Source organism: Piliocolobus tephrosceles, chromosome 1, assembly GCF_002776525.5.
Source record: "Piliocolobus tephrosceles isolate RC106 chromosome 1, ASM277652v3, whole genome shotgun sequence".
NCBI lineage: Eukaryota > Metazoa > Chordata > Mammalia > Primates > Cercopithecidae > Piliocolobus > Piliocolobus tephrosceles.
Genome location: NC_045434.1, coordinates 57,313,640 through 57,336,640, shown reverse-complemented (window position 1 = coordinate 57,336,640; position 23,001 = coordinate 57,313,640). Strand labels below are relative to the sequence as shown.

General features: G+C 36.9%; 1 protein-coding gene across 2 annotated transcripts in view; it reads left to right on the top strand.

Moving 5' to 3' along the window:
• The window catches only part of KIF14 (kinesin family member 14), a 66,919-nt gene that overhangs the window by 5,442 nt on the left and 38,476 nt on the right, over positions 1-23,001 (top strand). For both annotated transcript variants that reach the window (XM_023224763.1, XM_023224762.1), the window contains 14 exons: positions 795-882; positions 3,409-3,507; positions 5,536-5,588; positions 6,448-6,478; positions 7,190-7,297; positions 8,497-8,613; positions 9,122-9,237; positions 10,399-10,571; positions 11,974-12,121; positions 12,366-12,429; positions 14,025-14,209; positions 18,632-18,734; positions 20,146-20,306; positions 22,466-22,613. In XM_023224763.1, coding sequence (XP_023080531.1) covers positions 795-882; positions 3,409-3,507; positions 5,536-5,588; positions 6,448-6,478; positions 7,190-7,297; positions 8,497-8,613; positions 9,122-9,237; positions 10,399-10,571; positions 11,974-12,121; positions 12,366-12,429; positions 14,025-14,209; positions 18,632-18,734; positions 20,146-20,306; positions 22,466-22,613 — 1,594 coding nt within the window. The remainder of the gene's footprint in view (positions 1-794; positions 883-3,408; positions 3,508-5,535; positions 5,589-6,447; positions 6,479-7,189; positions 7,298-8,496; positions 8,614-9,121; positions 9,238-10,398; positions 10,572-11,973; positions 12,122-12,365; positions 12,430-14,024; positions 14,210-18,631; positions 18,735-20,145; positions 20,307-22,465; positions 22,614-23,001) is intronic.

The window sequence follows — 23,001 nt, the reverse complement described above, 5'->3', positions numbered from 1 at the left end:
AAATATACTTTTGTGAGAAGTGGCATGGGGGTGATAGAAAGAATATAGTTTTGAAACCACACAGATCTTGGCCCAAATCTCATCCATTTTATATACTAGTTCTGCAAACTTGGGCAATTTACTTAGCCTCTGGGCTTCAGTTTACACATTTACCTTGATACAGTTCATCTTGTAATTATCATTGGCCCCATTTTATTATACTTTGTATATTTTATGTAAACTGAGGCCCAGAGAGGTTATCTTGTAAGTATTTTGGCGAGAATTAAAAGTAAAGCGTCTAAGCTAGATGTGGTGGCACACACCTGTAGTCTCAACTACTTGGGAAGCTGAGGTAGGAAGATTGCTTAAGTGCAGGAGTTCGAGTCCAGCCTGGGCAACTTAGTCACCATCTCTTAAAAAGAAAGGAGTAGGGGGACATCTGATAAATGGTAGCTATGATAATGATACCTGTCCTAGAAGGAAATACTCAGCATTTTAACAGTAGCTAACATTTGAGTTCTTACTATATTCCAGGCGCTGTGCTAAAGACTTTGCTTATATTCTCTCAGAGCAATTCTCTGAATTACATAGTTTTATTATTCCCATTTTACAGTAGAGGAAATTTAAGTTTAGTGAGGTTAAGTATCTTGGAGTCATGATTTGGACTCAGGCAGATTTGACTCCAGAGTCCAGATTCTTAATTATGAGATTCCATGAACTTGCTTCCTATTCCCTTTCCTGCCTATTTCCCCAAAAAGAATTAAAAAAAAAATGAATTAGTTTTATTTCCTCCTTATTCATAATGTATTTTTCAGGATGATGGGATTTAGTGAAGAACCAGGAATAATTCCAAGATTTTGTGAAGATCTTTTTTCTCAAGTAGCCAGAAAACAAACCCAAGAGGTATGTTCTTATAATATCTGCAAGCTTCTTATCAGAGTAGAAAATAGTCAAATTAAGTTGAAATCAGTCATAGCCACTAAGGAAATACTTAATGGAAGATCAGTTCTAATTTATAGATCACTATTCTTTGGAAGAGTGGTATGGAGAGGGAGGGTGGAAATTCTAAATTCAGAATCAATTTCACCTTGTGGGCAGTGATAGTGAAGTTGTCTCTTCTGTCTTCTCTCGTTTTTGCTTTACTTTTGTGTATACGTAGAGGCTCACAAATGTGGTAGCTATGTGCTATTATACAGGTCTTTGTAGTCAGATAGGTGCACAGACTTAACTAAGGACAGCAGGCATAAACTTTTGGACAATGTGAACCAGAAAGAGTAGTGAAATTGGGATTGGAACCCAGAGTTGACTTCAAAAGCCACGCTTTTTCCACTGTACTACACCTGAATAGGTTGTACTGACTTCCGATTTCACTTATTCATTTATACATTCAGCTAGCTTTTACTGAGCATTCTGCTGTTGCTAGGCAGCTTGTTAGATCAGTTTTTTTTTTTCCTCAAATTTACTTGGTCATAAGAATTACTGTGGATTCTTGACAGGGACATATATGTACATGTGTATGTGTGTGTGCACACTTGCTAAAAATCTCTTCTGGGGGTTCTGAGTCAGTTGGTCTGGTGTAGAGCTTGGGATTTTACAATTTTCGTGCTTTTCCTCCAGTATTTTTTATGATAAGGGAAATTGGGAAAATTGTGCTAGATTAGGGGTCTGGAGTTAAAAGACCCAGTTCCTGTATTCAAAGGAGTGTAGTGGGAGAAATAAGTCAGTTAACAGCCAAGTACAATCAATTAAATGCTAAACAAACTAAAGTAGATGCTCTGATAGAACATATAAGTGAGAACATACAAGGTTGGAGGGAGACATTCTCTTAGAAGAAGGAGCAGCTGAGCTTATTTTTGAAGGCTACATAGCATTATTAGCTTGGTGAAGAAGGGGAGAAGGACATTGCAGGAAGAGGGAGCAGCATGTACCATGCTTTGCTTTCAAAGCAAAAAAGTAGGGAGCCTTTAGGAATCTATAAATTGTTTACTTTGCTTTGAGCATGGAATTTGAGGGTGGAGAGTGATAAGAGAAGAAACTAGAGGGTGGGTGTGGTGGCTCACTCCTATAATCCCAGTACTTTGGGAGGCCGAAGCGGGCAGATCACCTGAGGTCAGGAGTTCGAGACCAGTCTGGCCAACATGGTGAAATTCTGTCTCTACTAAAAATACAAAAATTAGCCAGGTGTAGTGGCACATGCCTGTAATCCCAGCTACTTGGGAGGCTGAGGCAGGAGAATTGCTTGAACCCGGGAGATGGAGGTTGTAGTGAGCCGAGATTGCCTTCTACCCATTAAGCAGTCGCAATCCATTCCCCCTTCTCCCCAATCCCTGGCAACTACTAATTTGCTTTTGTTCTATGAATTTACGTGTTCTGTGGAAATTTCATATAAATGGAATCATGCAGTATGTGATATTTTGTGTTTGGCTTCTTTCACTTAGCATAATGTATTGAGGTTCATCTGCATTGTAGCATATACAGTACTTCATTCCTTTTAATTACTGAATGATATTTCATTGTATGGATATGCCAGTTTTGTTTATCTGTTCATCAGTTGATGGACATTTAGGTTGTTTATACATTTTGGTTATTGTGAATAGTCCTGCTGTGAACACTGGTGCATGTTTTTGTTTGAATACCTGTTCTCAATTGTTTTGGATGTATAGGAGTGGAATTTCAAATTTCTATGGTGATTCTTTCTTTTTTTTTTGAGATGGAGTCTCGCTCTGTTGCTTAGGCTGGAGTGCAGTGGCGCGATCTCAGCTCACTGTAACCTCCACCTCTCGGGTTCAAGCGATTCTCCTGCCTCAGTCTCCCAAGTAGCTGGAATTACAGGCACCCGGCACCACGCCCGGCTAATTTTTATATTTTTAGTAGAGATGTGGTTTTACCATGTTGGCAGGCGGGTCTCGAACTCCTGACCTCAAATGATCCTCCCACCTCGGCCTCCCAAAGTGCTGGGATTACAGGTGTGAGCCACTGTGCCCGGCCTGGTAATTCTATTTTTAACCTTTCAAGGAACTGTCAGCTATTTTCCAAGTGGCTGCACCATTTTACATCCACTAGCAATGGAGGAAGGTTCCAGTTTCTCCACATCCTCACCCACACTTGTTGGTTTCCACTTCTTCTTCGTATTATTGCCATCCTGGTGGGTGTGAAGTAGTTTTTCACTGTGATTTTGATTTGCACTTCCCTACTGAGAAATGATGTTGATCATCTTTTCATGTGCTTGTTTGCCATTTGTATATTCTTCTTTGGAGAAATGTCTATTCAAGTCCTTTGTGCATTTTAAAATTGGGCTGTTACGTTGTTGAGTTGTAAGATATTTTTATATATTTATATATTTATATATTTTGGATGCTAGATCCTAATCACAGATATTATTTGCAAAACATTAAAATAAATTATATACTGTGTTTCTATTCCTACTAGGTCAGCTATCACATTGAAATGAGCTTCTTTGAAGTATATAATGAAAAAATTCATGATCTTCTGGTTTGTAAAGATGAAAATGGGCAGAGAAAGCAACCAGTAAGATTAAAACAATTTATTATTTGTTTTGAATTTCTGTTCTTATAAATACATCTAATTATTTGAGTTCTCTGGACGATATGGCTTAAAGTTTTACTAGAAATATATGACAGCAAATGTTTGGATCTATAGTCCGATTAGATTATTTAGACAATAAGTGGAACATTGGCTGGGCATAGTGGCTCACTCCTGTAATCCCAGCACTTTAGGAGGCTGAGGGGAGCGGATTGCCCGAGCTCAGGAGTTCAAGACCAGCCTGGGCAACATGGTGAAACCCTGTCTCTACTAAAATACAAAAAATTAGCCAGGTATGGCGGCTTGCGCCTGTAGTCCCAGCTATTCGGGAGGCTCTGACAAGAGAATTGCTTGAACCTAGGAGGCGGAGGTTGCAATGAGCTAAGATCGAGCCTCCGTACTCCAGCCTGGGCGACAGAGTGAGAGTTTGTCTCCAAAAAATAAAAAAAGAAAATAAGCAGAACATTATCATTAGTAGAAATTAAATTAGTTGTTAGATTTAATCTCTTTATTTTAATAAAGAATTGTGTAAAACTAAAGATAAAATAGTTGTTCAAAGATTTAGTTGGACCGTGTAAGTTGAACACCAGATCCCTAATAGTCTATAAGCCAAAACGTAGTAAAACTTTTTAAAATTGTGTTTTATTATAGAATATGTATTTCAATGGGTTACTTAGCAAATTCATACCTTGTAGATAATCTGTGAATAGGAAGTTTCACAATTATATCATTTTTTTAAAAAACTATTTGAATTTAAAATTTTTAATTTTACAATGGACCTTGGAGCACAATAAACAAAAATCTAAATAAGTCAGCCGGGCACGGTGGCTCATGCCTGTAATTCCAGCACTTTGGGAGGCTGAGGTGGGCAGATTGCAAGGTGAAGAGATCGAGACCATCCTGGCCAACATGGTGAAACCCCATCTCTACTAAAAGTACAAAAATTAGCTGGGCATGGTGGCGCATGCCTGTAGTCCCAGCTCCTCAGGAGGCTGAGTTAGGAGAATCACTTGAACCTGGGAGGTGGAGGTTTCAGTGAGCCGAGATTGCATCACTGCATTCCAGCCTGGCGACAGAGCAAGAGTCTGTCTCAAGAAAAAAAAAAAAAGTCAGCTGCCTTCTTCACTTGCCCATGGTTGTGCAGTTTACTTTTGGCAACATCAAGAAACTTAAACAAAACTTGATGTTTGCTTCTATGATTTCTGTATGTTTAAAGCTTCTGCTCACAAAGTTGAAAATGTATAATGTAACAGTAAAGAAAAATTTTAATGTCTGAAATTTAACGAATATGTTTTAGAGAGCATTTAAAAGTATATAAATCATAGCTACTGCAAGATTTAAAATTCAAATGTCTTACTGAAAAACTAGGAAGATAAGCTGGGTGCAGTGGCTCACGCCTGTAATCCCAGCATTTTGGGAGGCCGCAGTGGGCGGATCACTTGAGGTCAGGAGTTCCCTACCAGCCTGGCCAACACGGTGAAACTCCTTTCTACTAAAAATACAAAAGTTAGCCGGTGTGGTGGTGCTATCTTGTAATCCCAGCTACCCAGGCAGCTGAGATAGGAGAATTGCTTGAACCCCGGAGGCAGAGGTTGCGGTGAGCCAAGATTGTGCCACTGCACTCCAGCCTGGACAACAGAGCAAGACTCCATCTCAAAAACAAACAAACAAACAGGTAAGACATCTGATGCTAAATTACATTGTTCTAATTATTGTCTATTAGACAATTCTAATACCAGTTTTTAAGAAAAAAAAAACTAGTAAGACATTTGATGCGACAATATGTTATTGCATGTTGTACTACTATAAACAGTTTTTTATATTGAAGCTATTTCCTAATGCCTCACAGATTTGTTTTTGTGAGAGCTTTTGTGTGTGTGTGTGTGTGTGTGTGTTTTTCCTGGATAAAGACAAATCTCTTACCTTAAACTCAAGATATAGAAAAAGCGATCATTTAAAATTATATGAAATATTTGTCATACTCCTAATGATGCATGTATTTGCTTCTACTAGCTGAGAGTGAGGGAACATCCTGTTTATGGACCATATGTTGAAGCACTGTCAATGTAAGTGTTTGGCTCAGCAAGGACAAAGAGTATAAAACAAATGAATAGAGTGAATATTACTCTCCTGTAATCTTTATTGTATTCTCATTGGCCTGCCTAACTTTGAAACCCTGGGTAACTATTTCGCCTTCTACCCTTGATATTGTCCAATTGAGTTTTCCCTCTCTTTCCATAGCGTGTTGGTTACTTGTTTATATACTTGCTTGTGTCTTTCACAGTACCTGTAAAGTGTCTGCCATGGAATATTCATTATACTGAGTATGAAGTAAATATTTGCTTTTTCTCCCTTTTACCCCTTCCTTTCATCATTAATTAAATCTTCCCTCTCAACCTGCTTTTTATACCTATGACTCTAAGTTAAACAGGAAAGGAGGTAGTAAGAAGAGTTAAGAGTTTGATACATGCCAGGAGTCCTTTACTTTCTTTTCCAACACTCCAAATGCTTTCTTAAAGGAAAAGAAAAGTGATTAAGTATTAACTCAGCTGCATTTAATACATCTGGGATTGTATTGGGACCCATATACACCCATATAAATATACCTATGCATATACATATGTGTTAAAGTATATCTTTTGGTATTGTGATTTAGACTTCAGTATTATGTTAAGATGCTAAGGTGCTTCGTTGTGTTAAGAAAAATCATACTTTTTGTTAAAATTAAAGCATTATTTTATTTCCTGTCCTTTAAGAATGGGGAAAATAAAAGATTCTGGGAGAATCAGTAAAATAATATTCATGATTTAGTCCATTGTGATCTTCAGAAAGTAAATATGTAATTGAAATGTTGTTATTGTTTTATGAGAACAAGAGTATAATCATCAGTAAAATTGATTTTGTCTTTTCACTTCTTAAAAATAGGAATGTTGTCAGTTCTTACACTGATATCCAGGTAAGATTGAAGGCATTTTGTCTTCTTTTCACTAGATAGAAAGAGCATAATCCTAAATATTTTCTCTTAATTGCTGTTTTACAAATAAAAGGTTAGTTTCTTTAATTTATTACAAACTGATTTTGTTTGTTAAGTTTTAATCAAAATAATTGCTCTTCTATATTAAAAATATTAACCATCATGTAAGCTTAGAGTTATGGAAACAGTCTTTTAAAGTTATTATGTCTTGGCCGGGCGCGGTGGCTCAAGCCTGTAATCCCAGCACTTTGGGAGGCAGAGACGGGCGGATCACGAGGTCAGCAGATCGAGACCATCCTGGCTAACACGGTGAAACCCCGTCTCTACTTAAAAATACAAAAAACTAGCCGGGCGAGGTGGCAGGCACCTGTAGTCCCAGCTACTTGGGAGGCTGAGGCAGGAGAATGGCTTAAACCCGGGAGGCGGAGCTTGCAGTGAGCTGAGATCCGGCCACTGCACTTCAGCCTGGGCGACAGAGCGAGACTCTGTCTCCAAAAAAAAAAAAAAAAAAAAAGTTATTATGTCTTGCCTCAGATTTCTATGACAGAAAAAAAGGCAATGGGAATATAAATTATTAAAATATATATACTCATTTCATTTTATAAATTACAAATGTGAATATGTTAGCTCTTAATTTTTATACCAATGAATTACAGTCTGCTGATCTGATCTTCCTTCCTTTTTTCTTACAAGAGTTGGCTAGAATTGGGAAATAAACAAAGAGCTACTGCTGCTACTGGGATGAATGATAAAAGCTCCCGATCTCATTCAGTTTTCACCCTGGTGATGACCCAGACCAAGGTATTTTTTTTCCACAGGCAAAATAGTAAATACATTTAAGTAATTCATGTTTTTCTTACTGTCTTCTTTAAATCAAAAGGTAAAAGTACAGTCATATAAATATGTAAATCCAATTTGATTATAGGGAATATACCTTAGTTTCAATGACTTTTGGTCAATGACCAAATTACTTATGGCAGTATGCTATTTACCAAATTTTTAAATCAATAATAGATGCTTATTATACCATTGATATGATCATATCAATATATGATAGTATGTTTTAAAATAATGTATAGTAATTATGCAGAGTATTTAGAAAAACATCAGAAAGTAAAAGATTTTTAAAAATTTAGCCCTAGGTTCCACGACTCAGATGGACCCCTCTAAACATTTTGGTATATAATCTTGCAGTTGTTTTTACCATCACAATTAAATTCACTTAAAATTACACTGTTAAAATCTGTAACAATTTTATATTAAAATTTTTATAAAATAATTTTTAATAGCTATACAATATTCCATTAATTATTATAGTTCCTCAAGTTTTTCTCTACTGTTGGACATTTATATTATTTTTTAATGTTTTGCTGTTATAATGCTGGGATAAGGAACATCTTTGTGCATTAAACTTTTTATTTATTGTTATTTCTTTAATATAACTGAGTGGTTATGGATTGTAATCTCTTTAAAGTAATTTGTTTATTTTGGCATAATCTATCCACTGCTCAATATATTCTTTTCAGTAGACCGTGTGAATATTTTTGTGTTATAAATTATCACAGATTCACGAAGGGATGATTTTAGGCCAGGTGCGGTGGCTCACGCCTCTAATTCCAGCACTTTGAGAGGCCAAGGCAGGAGGATCACTTGAGTTCAGGAGTTTGAGACCAGCCTGAGCAACATAGTGAGACCTTGTCTGTACCAAAAATAAAAAAAAGTAGCAGGTGTAGCAGCATGTGTCTCTAGTCCCAGCTACTCGGGGGCCCGAAGTGGGAGAACTGCTTGAACGCAAGAGATCAAGGCTGCAGTGAGCCGTGATCACGCCACTGCACTCCAGCCTGGGTGACAGAGTGACCCTGTCTCAAAAAACAAGAAAGGACAATTTAAAAAATAAAAGAGTGATGTGTAATCTTCTACAACTTTCCCTTTAAAAAGCGTATATTGTTTGCCAAGTCATAGAACTTAAGTTATTTTAATTTAATATCATTTTGCTGTAGACAGAATTTGTGGAAGGGGAAGAACACGATCACAGAATAACAAGTCGAATTAACCTAATAGATCTGGCAGGCAGTGAGCGCTGCTCTACAGCTCACACTAGTGGAGATCGACTAAAGGTAAATGGAATGGTTTTCTCCTTTGGATGAAATTTATTCCTGAGGTCATTATTTTAAGGAGAATACAAACTGAATACACTTAACCTCCCCCCAAATACATCTTTATCTGCAGTTTATAGACTGCAATGCTGTGGCTGAAAAAGAGATACATACTTTTTGGTTATGATTAACTTTTAAAGAAAATATGTTTGAGTCATAAGAAAGTTGGTAGTTTATAGAAAAAAGTATTTACAGACAGGTGTTGTGGCATGTGTCTGTAGTCCTAGTCCCAGCTACCTGAGAAGCTCAGGTGGGAGGATCGCTTGAACCTGGATGGTCGAGGCTACAGTGAGCCATGTTTGTGCCACTGCACTCTAGCCTGGGCAACAGAGTGAGACTCTGTCTCAAAAAAAAAAGAAAAGAAAAAAGTGTTTACTCAGTAATTATATGAGGGGAGAAATATGTTTTGTGAAATAAATTTCTTGCTGAGAAGTATTTTAAGTTAAAATTTTTTTTTTCTTGCATGCAGGAAGGTGTGAGTATTAATAAGTCCTTGCTAACTTTGGGAAAAGTTATATCTGCACTCTCTGAACAAGCAAACCAAAAGAGAGTTTTTATTCCTTATCGTGAATCTGTTCTTACATGGCAAGTATCTTTTGACGTGTAAAGAATTGTATAAAATATAGCGAATACTATGGGGAAAAGAATGATAGACTGACTTCATTAACTTTGCGATGGAGAAAGGTGGTAAGCATTATGAATTCTAGAGCCAAACTACCTGGATTTGAATCTCAGCTCAGCATCTTATAAGCTCTGTGATTTTGGGTAAATTACTTAATATTCTAGCCTGTTTCCTCATCTGTAAAATAGGAATAAAGTCAGTAAGTGAGGATTATTAGTTTTAGGGGTAAGTGAGGATTATTAGTTACAATTCTTATTACATAATATGTACTATATGAGTGTAAATAACTGTTCTTATACTTAACTATTATTTGTGCCTGATGTTTGAACATATATGGTACTACCAAACATATTGGTAGTTGTATAAAGAGAAATTGAATTATTTTGTCTGCTTACTACACAGTGACTAATACATGGGTGCTCAAAAATGTTTTCATTAGTGAATGTATATTTAATTTTCAGTATGTTACATTCAGATTACATCTGTACGGATTTCATGTTCAGTTCTGATAGGCATTTACGATAAGAACTACATCTTTACTTGAGGGTAATGTGTTTTTATAATTGGTTTATTATAATGTAGTTGCCATCTTGAAACCTGTAAGGGAAAATCTGATTTTTTTCATGTCTTATGAAAGTTAAAAATAGTGATATTCATTTTGCACTGATATATGTTTAAAGTCTCATACTGTTTTTCTCTAAAATAAAGATTTTGCTTGTAGTACAATATAGAATTTTTGTTTCAATGTTCATTCATCATTTTCTACATTTATTGAACACCTACTTCAAAAGGTTGTGGTAGCACTGGGAATACAAAGATGACTAAGACACACAGCACCTTCCCTATGGTAGCTCACTGTCACAAATACTTGATGATTAACCACATTTTAAAATCTCTGCCCAGATTGTTGCCTCCTCAAACAATATAAAAAGTGTAAGAGAGAAAAAGTGTTTATGAGATCTAGAAATAGTTACAAATACCAGAAAAAGTTTTAAATGGTATTTGAATAGAGTATAATAATGCTGTATTATATACCCTATTGATTTGTTTTGTACTTTCTAGATAATTACCGTTATTAAGTTGTTTTAGAAGCAAAGTCTTATTATGACTTTTTTTTCTTGCAGGCTGTTAAAAGAAAGTCTGGGTGGAAATTCAAAAACTGCAATGATTGCTACGATTAGTCCTGCTGCCAGCAACATAGAAGAAACATTAAGCACACTTAGATATGCTAACCAAGCCCGTTTAATAGTCAACATTGCCAAAGTAAATGAAGATATGAATGCTAAGTTAATTAGAGGTGAATATTTTCTCGGAATTTAAAAATTATTTTGCCACAATTTAGTTTCAGGTATTATTAGTTGCAGTCTTAAAATATGCAATTTATGAACATCAGAGGTTTTTTTCTATAACTATTTTAATAGATTCTAGTCATCAGCCTATAGTGATGGAGGATGATAAGTAGAAGGACAGATAATAAATAAGAAGAAAGACAATTAGAAAAAGAACATAGAAAACAGAGTCCGGGTAAGGGGGAAACAGTAAGCATTAAACAATAAATTTACACACTGAGTCATAGATGTGTGCAGCAAAAAACCAATAAAAATATTTAATGTTTTTCTTTTATGACCTCTCTTCCATTGACATTTTATGTATTAGCTCTGCTCATGCTTAGTTCATTGACCCAAAGACAATTTGAGCTTGAGTTTCTAGTATAGGTTGAACTTCATTTATGCTAAATACTGCTTTCTGTTTATCTCTAAGTAATCATCAATTTAGGATAGACTTTAATGCCTGCAAGAAATCTTGATTTGTACAGTTTTATCTTTGCTGATGTAGAACTATCATCTTTTCATGCCCCTTTGTCCTCTTGCCCTTTTTAGCAGAAGGTGATAGACACTTCAGATATATGAGCCAGAGAAGAATCTGTTTTCTCTATCCTGGTCCATCCTTTCCCTTTTGGATCCCTTGTGTTTCACAAGTGGGACTGTTTTCATTAAAAATAAGTGTTCTGGGCCGGGTGCAGTGGCTCACACCTAGAGTCCCAGCACTTTGGGAGGCCGAGGCAGGCGGACCATTTAAGGTCAGGAGTTCGAGACCATGCTGGCCAACATGGGGAAACCCTGTCTCTACTAAAAATACAAAAATTAGCCAGACGCAGTGGTGGACGCCTGTAATCCTGGCTACTTGGGAAGCTGAGGCAGGAGAATTGCTTGAGCCCAGGAGGAAGAGGTTGCAATGAGCCGAGATTGCACCACTGCACTCTACCCTGAGTGACAGTGAGACTCTGTCTAAATAAATAAATAAATATTCTGAATTCTAGCTTGAAAAATCTTTGATTTTGCCTGTTCTGCCTAGTGAATGGCCATTCTTTTATTTCTTTACTTTTTAAATAAACTTACTTCCACTTTAACAATTCCCCTTTTGCCTCTCGAAAGTGTCCCACTTTGGTCAATACATTATACAGCTTTCCTACTTATGAACAGGGAAAGTTCATTAATATGGGAGCATATTTCAGGTTAAGACTAAGTAAAGATTTATAGGTTATATAAGTAAAATAAAGCTGATTTCTCCAATATTCTATTTTATTTAGTAATACTGTATTTAAAACTTCAAATGAAATAGAAGATTGGAGGATTATGCTTACTGTGGAAATTATATATTAAATGTTATTATTCATGCATCTTTGTATAAATCTTCAGAATTGAAGGCAGAAATTGCAAAGCTAAAAGCTGCTCAGCGAAACAATCGGAATATTGACCCTGAACGATACAGGCTCTGTCGGCAAGAAATAACATCCTTAAGAATGAAACTGCATCAACAGGAGAGAGACATGGCAGAAATGCAAAGGTAGAATATAGTCAGTACTCTAAATGTTAAGTGTGTTGCTCTAGAATCATAGGAATTGCAGGGACCTCAAGAGGATACTGAGTCTTTTTCCCTACCTTCCTTATGAATAGAGCAGCCCACTCCCAGATTATCATATTTTAAATATTACTAGGTAGTTCCTTAATTTTCACTGATTGTCTCTTGACTCTCAATCTTATATATCTGGATGTTTTTAACTCTTATTATTTTCTTTGTCTTTGGAAAGAGTGTGGAAAGAAAAGTTTGAACAAGCTGAAAAAAGAAAACTTCAAGAAACAAAAGAGTTACAGGTATTATTTCAACTTTCTAAACTGATTTGAAAATAAAAGAAATATGCCAATAAATAAATATCGCCAATATGCCAATGCATGTAAATTTAATGTTTCAAATACTTACTGTATACTGACTCTGTACAGAGCAATACCATAAGGAAAATTAATATAAAGAAATGTTAAGATGAAGACTGATTGCTTAGAGCCAGTCCATACGCTAGTTGGAAAGTTAAAATATGAATAAACCATCTTGTTATATTTACTTTGGTTCTACAAATATATATTAAGTGTCTATGCTGTGCCAGGCACAGGGGAAGCCAAGGTTATTAAATACAGTTTCATCCCTCAGAGAGTTTGTGATCCAGAGAGAGATTTACAAAACGTAAATAGAAGACTGAAATGCAATGTGATTTCATTAGATTGAGTCATAAGCAATTGCCATTTTTGTAGGTAAAGAATGGTTGAACACTGGCAGTTTCATATGGTTGAACCTAATGTAATGAAAAGTATTTCAAGTGATTGGAGGAGGGGAGTACTATAAGAATTCAGGAGAAGGAGGGAAAATTCCACGGTGTGGCCAATCCAACCTCATAGAAGAGGTGGCATTTGAGATGGGCTTTGAAGTTTGCATAAGATTTTAATAGGAAGAATAAAGGAAGAGAGCATTCTCGGAAGAGAAAATTCTGAAAGTAAAGGTAGAAAAGTTTGAGGTGTCTTTAGAAAGGGTATGTAGATCAGTTTTATTGGAAGCAGTTTATATGAGATCGTAAGGAGATACAATTGGAAAGATATGTTATGATTAGTTTATGTAGGACTTGATTTCCAGGCCAAGGAAATTAAGTTTTATCCTGTAGGAAATGAGAAACTGTTGAAAGTGACCAGGGATTTACATTTTGAGAATATCCTTTCAAGAGAATTAACTGGCATAGGATATAAGATGGATTGAAAACAGAAGCTGTTGATGGTGATCAGGAGGCTGCTTCCATAGTTTTGGTGTGAGCTGATGGGGGCCTAAGGTGACGGCAATGAAGATACAACAAAAGAAACTGATCTATTCTAAAGACCATCAGTCAGTATGAATAGATCCAATTTGGTGATGATAGATTGATATATGAGTAGACTGAGGATGGTGAAGGACAAAGAAGGTAGGGAGATAACAAAGGAGAGATTCTAAGGAAGGAGGAGAGAGTCTAAAAAACCTTTAGGGCCAGGCACGGTGGCTCATGCCTGTAATCCCAGCACTTTGGGAGGCTGAGGCAGGTGGATCACCTGAGGTCAGGAGTTTGAGACCAGCCTGGTCAACATGGCGAAACCCTATCTGTACTAAAAATACAAAAATTAGCCGGGTGTGGTGGTAGGTGCCTGTAATCCCAGCTACATGGGATGCGGAGGCAGGAGAATTGCTTGAACCCAGGGGCCAGAGGTTGCAGTGAGCCGAGATCATGCCACTGCACTCCAGCCTGGGTGACAGAGCGAGACTCCGTCTCAAACAAGTAATTTAGTGAGACTTCATATAGAATTGTTCTAATGTTTAATATAGACCATTTGTTTTAGGTGAATTTAACAATTTCATACTGTGATTAAGATTAATTTCTTTTTCTGACTTCTACCAGAAAGCAGGAATTACATTTCAAATGGACAATCATTTACCAAACCTTGTTAATCTGAATGAAGATCCACAACTATCAGAGATGCTGCTATATATGATAAAAGAAGGAACAACTACAGTTGGAAAGTATAAACCAAATTCAAGCCATGATATTCAGTTATCTGGGGTGCTGATTGCTGATGATCATTGGTATGTTAATCCTTTAAAAAAAAAGAAAAGGCACCTGTTCTATATCTTGATAACATGTGGTTTCCTTCATATGGCATATTCATTGATACTTATTGTTTGGTATAATTCTTCAAACCTATTGTTTAGTCAGGAAAAACATACATTCTGAGTGTATTGTAAGAATGATAGGTCAGTTACTGTCAATATAAAGTACAGTGTAAAGCTCTGTTTTTGTTTTGGCATACTTGATCTGTTGATTGAAGAATTATAATGATGCACATGAAAATAAACTATCTATCTTACATAACAAAATTTTTGGTTGGATTGACCAATTTAAAAATGTTATTTTGTGTGAATTTTATTCATATGAATGGAATGATACTTGTATATATTGTTGGAATGATAGTATATGTAAACTTTTTTGACTCTACATTGTGTTTCTAAGATTTATGTACATTGGTCCTGTTTTATTTTCACTGCTATGAAGCATTCCATTGTATGAATTTATCTCTTATAAAGTTTGGAAAGCGCTTTTAAATTGTATGTCTAAGAGTAGAGATACTAGGTTGTAGAATATGTGCATGTTCAACTTTAGTAGATAATTTCAAATTATTTTCCAAAATGGATTTTTACTCTCATTGGCCTTGAGAATACCTGTTACTCTACATCCTTGCCAATATTTAGTACTGTCAGACTTTAATTTATGCCAATCTGATGAACATAAAATAGTACATCATTATGGATTCGTTTTACATTTCTTTGATTAATAATAAGGTTGAACATTTTTTCATGTGTTGATTGGCCATTTTTGTTTACTATTGTGACTTGCCTTTTCATATCTTTTGTCCATTTTTCAACCGATTTGTTTATTTCTTAATTTGTAGGAGTTGCCAATCCTTCATGAGCTTTTTGGTATAAATATCTTTTTTTCTAATGTGTAACATCTTTTTACTCTCTTTGGTGCCTTTTGATTGATTGAAGTTCTTAATTTTATTGTAGGTCAGTTTTTATGTCTTAAAGAAAGAATGTTCTGGCTGGGCGTGGTGGCTCATGCCTGTAATCCTAGCACAGGCATGTGGGCGGATTGTCTCAGGAGTTTGAGACCAGCCTGGGCAACATGATGAAACCCCGTCTTTACTAAAAATACAAAAAGTTTTCCGGGCATGGTGGTGCCCGCCTGTAATCCCAGCTACTTGGGAGGCTGAGGCACAAGAATCGCTTGAACCCAAGAGGTGGAAGTTGCAGTGTGCTGAGATCATGCCACTGCACTCCAGCCTGAGTGACAGAGCAAGACTCTGTCTCAAAAAAAAAAAAAGAGAGAAAGAATGTTCTGGCCAGGTGCGGTGGCTCACGCCTATAATCCCAACACTTTGGGAGGCCGAGGTGGGCGGATCACTTGAGACCAGGAGTTCAAGATCAGCCTGGTCAACATGGTGAAACCTCGTCTCTACTGAAAATACAAAAATTAGCCCGGCATGGTGGTGGGCACCTGTCGTCTCAGCTACTTGGGAAGCTAAAGCATGAGAATCATTTGAACCTGGGAGGTGGAAGCTACAGTGAACCAAGATCACCTCACTGTACTCCAGCCTAGGTGACAGAGTGAGACTCTAGCTCTATCTCAAAAAAAAAAAAAAAAAAAAAAAAAAAAAAAAAAAGAGGTCTCTATGATCTCTACATTGAGAAAATTTCTCCTAAATTTTCTTCTAGATTTTTTGAAGTTTTGTTTTCACATTTAAGTTATTGAATGTCTGGAATTTTTTATTTGGTGGGAATTAGGGGTCTAAATTCATATATTTTCCACATGAACAGCCATTTCTCCCAGTACCATATATTAAATAGTTTATTGCTTCTTTTGGGATCTGTAGTGCTCCTACAAAATACTCCTAAAAATATGGGAATCTATTTCTTCCTACTAATACCCTATAGTGTTAATTACTTGAAACTTTGTAATGAATCTTTATTTATTTATTTTTTGGTTGAGAGTTTTGCTCTGTCTCCCAGCCTGGAGTGCAGTGGCGCCATTTCAGCTCATTGCAACCTCCACCTCCTGGGGTCAAGCAATTCTCCTGCCTCCACCTCCCGAGTAGCTGGGATTGCAGGCATCCACTATTATGCCTGGCTAAGTTTTATATTTTCAGTAGAGATGGTGTTTCACCATGTTGGCCAGGCTATTCTCAAACTCCCACCTCAGCTGATCCGCCTGCCTCGACCTCTCAAAGTGCTGGGATTACAGGTGTGAGCTACCACACCCAGCCTGTAATGAATCTTTATATCTTTTATTTTTTGGAGATGGAACCTCACTCTGTCACCCAGGCTGGAGTGCAGTGGTGTGATCTTGGCTCACTGTAACCTCTGCCTCCTGGATTCAAGTGATTCTCATGCTTCAGCCTCCCAAGTAGCTGGGATTACAGGTGCACGCCACCATGCCCAGATAATTTTTGTATTTTTAGTAGAGACAATTTCGTCATGTTGGCCAGGCTGCTCTTGAACTCCTGACCTCAGGTGATCCACCTGCTTTGGCCTCACAAAGTACTGGGATTACAGACGTGAGCCACTGCACCTGGCTATGAATCTTTATATCTGGTCGGGCATATCCTCTTGTTCTTTAGGTTCTTTTGCTCTTTTATTAATTAATTATTTTCTTTAACAAATAAATACAGAATTATTAACATCTGTGGCAAAGATACAGAAAATGCTCCCAAAGAGTTAAGAGTCCAGTAAGGAACTTGGAAGCCTCCTGCTTGCCTCTACTTCCATTTTTAGTACCTTCCTCAGTTTATCTCATTCACTAGACCATGAGAGAAGCTGGTTTCAGGTCTGTCTTCACTGCTGACACATACCTGGCTCTTGGAGGCTTAATGAATAAAAGAACTTCATGGCTGAGGCTGGTCATGTGAAAGAGAAAAAAAGAACTTCAGTATTTATTAATGCATATTAAGTGTTATATGAGTGCTGCATACTTACTGCTTAAAAGTGAAGAGAAGGAAGAATTGACTTCTAACTTAAACCCTAAAGAACAGCTTCTTAGAGGACTGTAGTTGGGCCTTCAAGAATGGTTGCAAGAAGGGAGAGCATGTCCTATCTGGAAGGAATGATTCAAAGAAAGGAGGATAGCTGACATTAAGGCAAATTCAGAGTATTCATATGGTTGACTGAGTGTGAAATGGGGTTCTTATGGAAAATAGTGGCAGATGAGGGAGGTTGGTGGTTGAAGCCAGATTGTGGGGAGTCCAGAATGGTAGGCCATGGAATTTTGAGAGCCGAGTGGATATAATTAGGAGAGGAAAGGGATCAGAACAAGTACACATTGTGTAAACCTTCACCTGGATAAGACACTAGAATGGTGGGAGGGATATAGTGGCTAAGGATGAACTATTTTTTCCATATACTTTTCTCTGGATGCTTTAATTAAACTATTATTCTCTAATCACATATCTTGGAGCCTCGTCAACAGCTAAAAAGGTCTTTGGTTAGGACTCAGCTTTTGTTGCAGTTTTTCTTTTTCTTTCTATCCAGTTAGTCCAAAGATGAATTGGACTTTGGAGTTTCTTTCCTGTTCTCTGAATAAAAAGTCTCAAATATGTAGCACTTATAGCTGATTTTCCACAGTATCACCTTATCATCCAGTTAATTAGATTACTTAAGAAGTACACTTTGATCTCCATGTTTTTCCTTCCTCTGTAGTACCCCAGTTTTCAAGAGGGGAAAAATATTTGTTCTTTCTGTTAAAGCTCATATATAAAACCAGAAGCTTAGAAAATTAAAAAAACACTTAAAACTATTTTATTCATAAGAAATCATTGGCAATATGTTAATGTTTTTTGCTAGAGTTTTTTTTTTTTTTTTTTTTTAATTTTTTGGGGAAGGTTTTTGTTTTTGAAGAAGTTATAATAAAAATACACCCAATGAAAAATATTCCCACCACTGGTGGATCGGATTGCTAGAGGCCAGGCTTTTTTCACCACACTTCAAAAATCTAATTGGAGGCTCGATGCAGTGGCTCATGCCTGTAATCCCACCTCTTTGGGAGGCCAAGGCAGGTGGATCACTTGAGGTCAGTAATTCAAGACCAGCCTGATGAACATGGCGAAACCCCATCTCTACTAAAATGCAAACGTTAGCTGGACATGGTGGTGGTTGCCTGTAATCCCAGCTACTTGGGCGGCTGAGGCAGGCGAATTGCTTGAACCCAGGGGGCAGAGGTTGTAGTGAGCTGAGATTGTACCACTATACTCTAACCTGGGTGACAGAGCAAGACTCTGTTTCAAAAAATGAAAATAAAAAATCTAGTTGGAGGAAACTAAAATCATTTAAAGTTATTGTTACATATTGGTATGAACCTTAACACCAAAGGAATAACCCAAGCAGAATTATCCCATATTGCCTTTTTCTTACTTTTTAGTGTGTTCTATAATTGTAACAATGTACTTCTTTTTTTAACAGTACTATCACAAATTTAGGTGGGACAGTGAGTATTATCCCACTTGGGGAAGCAAAGACATACGTAAATGGAAAACATATTTTGGAACTCACAGTGTTACATCATGTAAGTGGATGGGTACTACAATATAAGAAACTTTGACTTTGGACAAGTCATTTAATTTCTTTGAGTTCTGGTTTTCTCTATAAGATAAGGGTGTTGAAGCAGATTAAGTACTTTTTCATTTCAAAAATTCTTTTTCCTATTGATTGCCTTCTTGTGCAAAGACAAAAGTTATATTTATATGAATCAGTACCTGAAGAGCTGACCACTAACAGCATCATTATGTGTCCTATAAAGTCCTAGGCTTTAGAATCAGACAGACAGGGTTGAAATCCTGGCTTTGCCACTTGCTACGTGACCTTTGGCAAGTTATTTAACTAGGTGATTAAACACTATCACCCAAGTCAGGACACTTTGAGATCTTTATTAATAATTACATCAAGAGAACAAACATCAGCAGTGTGTTGCAGGCAAACCCAGACATATTGTGACTGTATATTCTGCCTTTCAGGGATAGTGAAGGATTAACTGAAATAATAATTTGTGTATATAGTTCTTAGAATAGTATCTGCCAATAGTAAGCTCTCAATGAATGTCTGTTGTTATTATTAAGCTTTGTGCTCTTTAGTTTCCTCATTCCTAAAATTGGGATGATTATATGTATCTCACTGAGTTGTTGTGAATGGTAAATGAGATAACATACAGTCTTGCACCTCATAATGATGTTTTGGGCAATGAGGGACCACATATATCACAGTGGTCCCATAAGATTATAATACTGTATTTTTACTGTATTTTTTTTCTGTTTAGATATACAAATATTTACCATTGTGTTATAGTTGCCTACGGTATTCAGTACAGTAACATGCTGTACAGGTTTATAACCTAAGAGCAATAGGCTATGCCATATAGCCTAGGTGTGTAGTAGGCTATACTATCTAGGTTTGTGTAAGTATATTCCATGATGTTCACACAACTGTGAAATCATCTAACAGTGTACTTCTCAGAACACATCCCTGTTGTTAAGAGATTTATGACGTGCTTAATGCAGTGTTTGGTATATACAAAGTAATAAACGTTGGGAGGCCGAGGTGGGTGGATCTTGAGGTTAGGAGTTCGAGACCAGCCTAACCAACATGGTGAAACTACATCTTTACTAAAAATGCAAAAATTAGCTGGGCGTGGTGGCGCATGCCTGTAATCCCAGCTACTCAGGAGGCTGAGGCAGGAGAATCGCTTGAACCCGTGAGGCCGAGGTTGCAGTGGACTGAGATTGCACCCCTGAACTCCAGCCTGGGTGACATAGTAAGACTCTGTGCCAAAAGAAAAAAATAAGTAATAAATGTTTATTGCTATGATGTTTATGTTTATCGTTAATACTAGACTATATTGAACTATTGGGCATAATGAATTTTCTCATGTAATTTTTTGGTTGACACTCATCTCAAGTAGTACATTTTTTTGTGTGCTTTAGGGTGATCGAGTGATTCTTGGTGGAGATCATTATTTTAGATTTAATCATCCAGTAGAAGTCCAGAAAGGAAAAAGGCCATCCGGAAGAGATACTCCTATAAGTGAGGGTCCAAAAGACTTTGAATTTGCCAAAAATGAGTTGCTCATGGCACAGAGATCACAGTGAGTATTGCTGTTGATATGAAATAGTAAGTGTATGAGAGAGATCTACAACAGAGTTAATCATATTGTGCCAGTCTCTAGTAATTAACTCTTTGGGTGCTGGTTTCTAGTGATATAATTTTTTCTCTTGGTACATTCATTAGTTCAGCAAATATTTATTGACCATCTATTATTTGTCTGTCACTGTACCAAATGCTGGGGATATAAAGAATAAGGATTGAAATTTAGCTCATGTGTTGGAGAAATTCATCATCTCGAGGGGCTGACAGTTCTAACAGTGCTGTGACACAGTGCTCTGACAAGAGTCCTGAACTGTGTGGTGTGGAAGCTCACGGGGTGACACCTGGCCCTGACCAGTTATCAGTGAAGGTTTCTAGAAGATGAGAAGACGTCCCATAGAGGAGAATCCCAATAGACGATTAGAATTTAGCCAGAGGAAGACTGGGAAAGTGTACTTTTGTTTTTCTTTTCTTCTTGTGCCCCAGTTTTAGTTCATGCAGTATTGTAGGATTTCTGGCATAAGCAGTATCCTTGTAAGCTAAATGGTAAAGTATATACAAATAAAATGCTAAAGATTTTGGACTTTATATTAAAAGGATAAGGGAAACATTAAAGAATTTTGGGCAGACGTGAGACACTCATAATCAGAATCACATTTTTAGAGAGATCACCAGCACTCAAATCTGGAGAATGTATTAGAGATAGAGCAAGCTTAAAACCTGCAAATGCAGCTAAGAGACTATCAAAGTAAGATAAATATAGTGTGGTTAGGTAGGAAGGAAACATAAAGGAGATAAAATTGACAAGTCTTGATGACTAAAGAGGATGAAAGGAGGAGGAATCAAGAACTAGTTACAGACTAGACTAACTGCTTTGTCACCTTTTAAGAAGCCTCAACCTACTTTTGCTCTTTAAAAATAATTTTTTTTATTGAATACAGTATAAATAGCACAAAATTTACCATGTAAGCCATTTTTAATTGTGTAGTCCAAAGGCGTTAAGTACCTTCACATTGTTTTGTTTTGTTTTGAGATGGAGTCTGGCTTTATTGTCCAGCCTGGAGTACAGTTGGCACGATCTTGGTTCATTGCAACCTCCGCCTCCTGGCCTCAAGCCGTCCTCCCACCTCAGCCCCCCAAGCAGCTGAGACTACAGGTGCACACTACCATGCCCGGATAATTTTTGTATTTTTTTGTAGAGATAGGGTTTCACCATGTTGCCCAGGCTGGTCTTGAACTCCTGAGCTCAAGCAATCCACCTGCCTCGGCCTCCCAAAGTGCTGGGATTACAGGCTTAGTCACTGTGCCCACCCTAGTGCCTTCACATTGTTGTGAAACCATCACCATCAGCCATCTCCAGAAATGTTTTATTATTACAAACTGAAACTCTGTATTTGTTAAACAATAGCCATTCTCCTCTCTCCCTAGCTGTGATATCCACTAGCCTTCTTTTTGATATTCTTATTCTTTTTTTCAGTAAAATTGGGAATAGAAATTTCTGTATAATGTAGTTACTAAAGCACTGATTTTATTGAGAAGAAAGAGTCTTTAGTTTTCTGTAATCATTGATGCTTTCTCTCCCATATATGGAGAAGTGACAAAGCTAATTTCATGTTTTGACTTATCAAAACATCAAATTATTATAAATGGTTTAAAATACATGATATAATCTCTACCTTATCAGCTCTTGTATCATGTATTTTTAGTCATTTCAATATTTTCCTAACTTATGACCTAAACATAAAAACTGTTGATGTATGAAATATAATTTTTGCTCTAACGAGTTTGTTTAACATAAAACAACCTTGTTTTGTATTTATTATAATATTAACTGTAATTTTACTGCACTGTTTATTATGACATATTTTTGCATGGTTTATTTTCCTTAAGCATTAGAAAAATATATTTATTTAAATATCAGGCATCTGCAATAGTAACTAAGTTAGAAATAAGCAATTTTTCATCCTATGTGTTTAAATTTTGAGTGTAAACAATTGTAGAGCCAGTGAAGATTTTAAAAACACTGTTGATAGAATGTCAGAAATTAAGTTTTAAGATTTAAACTTTTGTTCAATGGAAAACTTTTCAGTAGGATTAAGACTATTATGATGTATAAAGAATTCTTAACATGTATCCTGTAAACATCTTGCTACATTGTAGACTCGAAGCAGAAATAAAAGAGGCGCAGTTGAAGGCAAAGGAAGAAATGATGCAAGGAATCCAGATTGCAAAAGAAATGGCTCAGCAAGAGCTTTCTTCTCAAAAAGCTGCGTATGAAAGCAAAATAAAAGCACTGGAAGCAGAACTGGTAAAAGGCAGAATTGGTTTTATTTTTTTTCCCGACAATGTGCCCCAAGTGATGTGTTGCCTATAAAGTTGATTACGTCCCTTTAAGGGAACTGGGAGATGGGAGAGATCAGAGATTAGTGAATCAAAGCCACAGTGAGTCTCGGCCCTCTTTAATTTTACTTTAAGAAATAAGTCAGGGCTGGGCATGGGAGCTCATGCCTGTAATCCCAGTACTTTAGGAGGCCAAGGCGGGCAGATTACTTGAGCCCAGGAGTTCAAGACCAACCGGGGGCAATGTAGGGAGACCGGTCTCTCCAAAAAGTTTAAAGCATTAGCTGGGCGTGGTAGCATGCGCCAGTAGTCCCACCAGCTACTCAGGAGGCTGAGATAGGAGAATCACCTAGCCC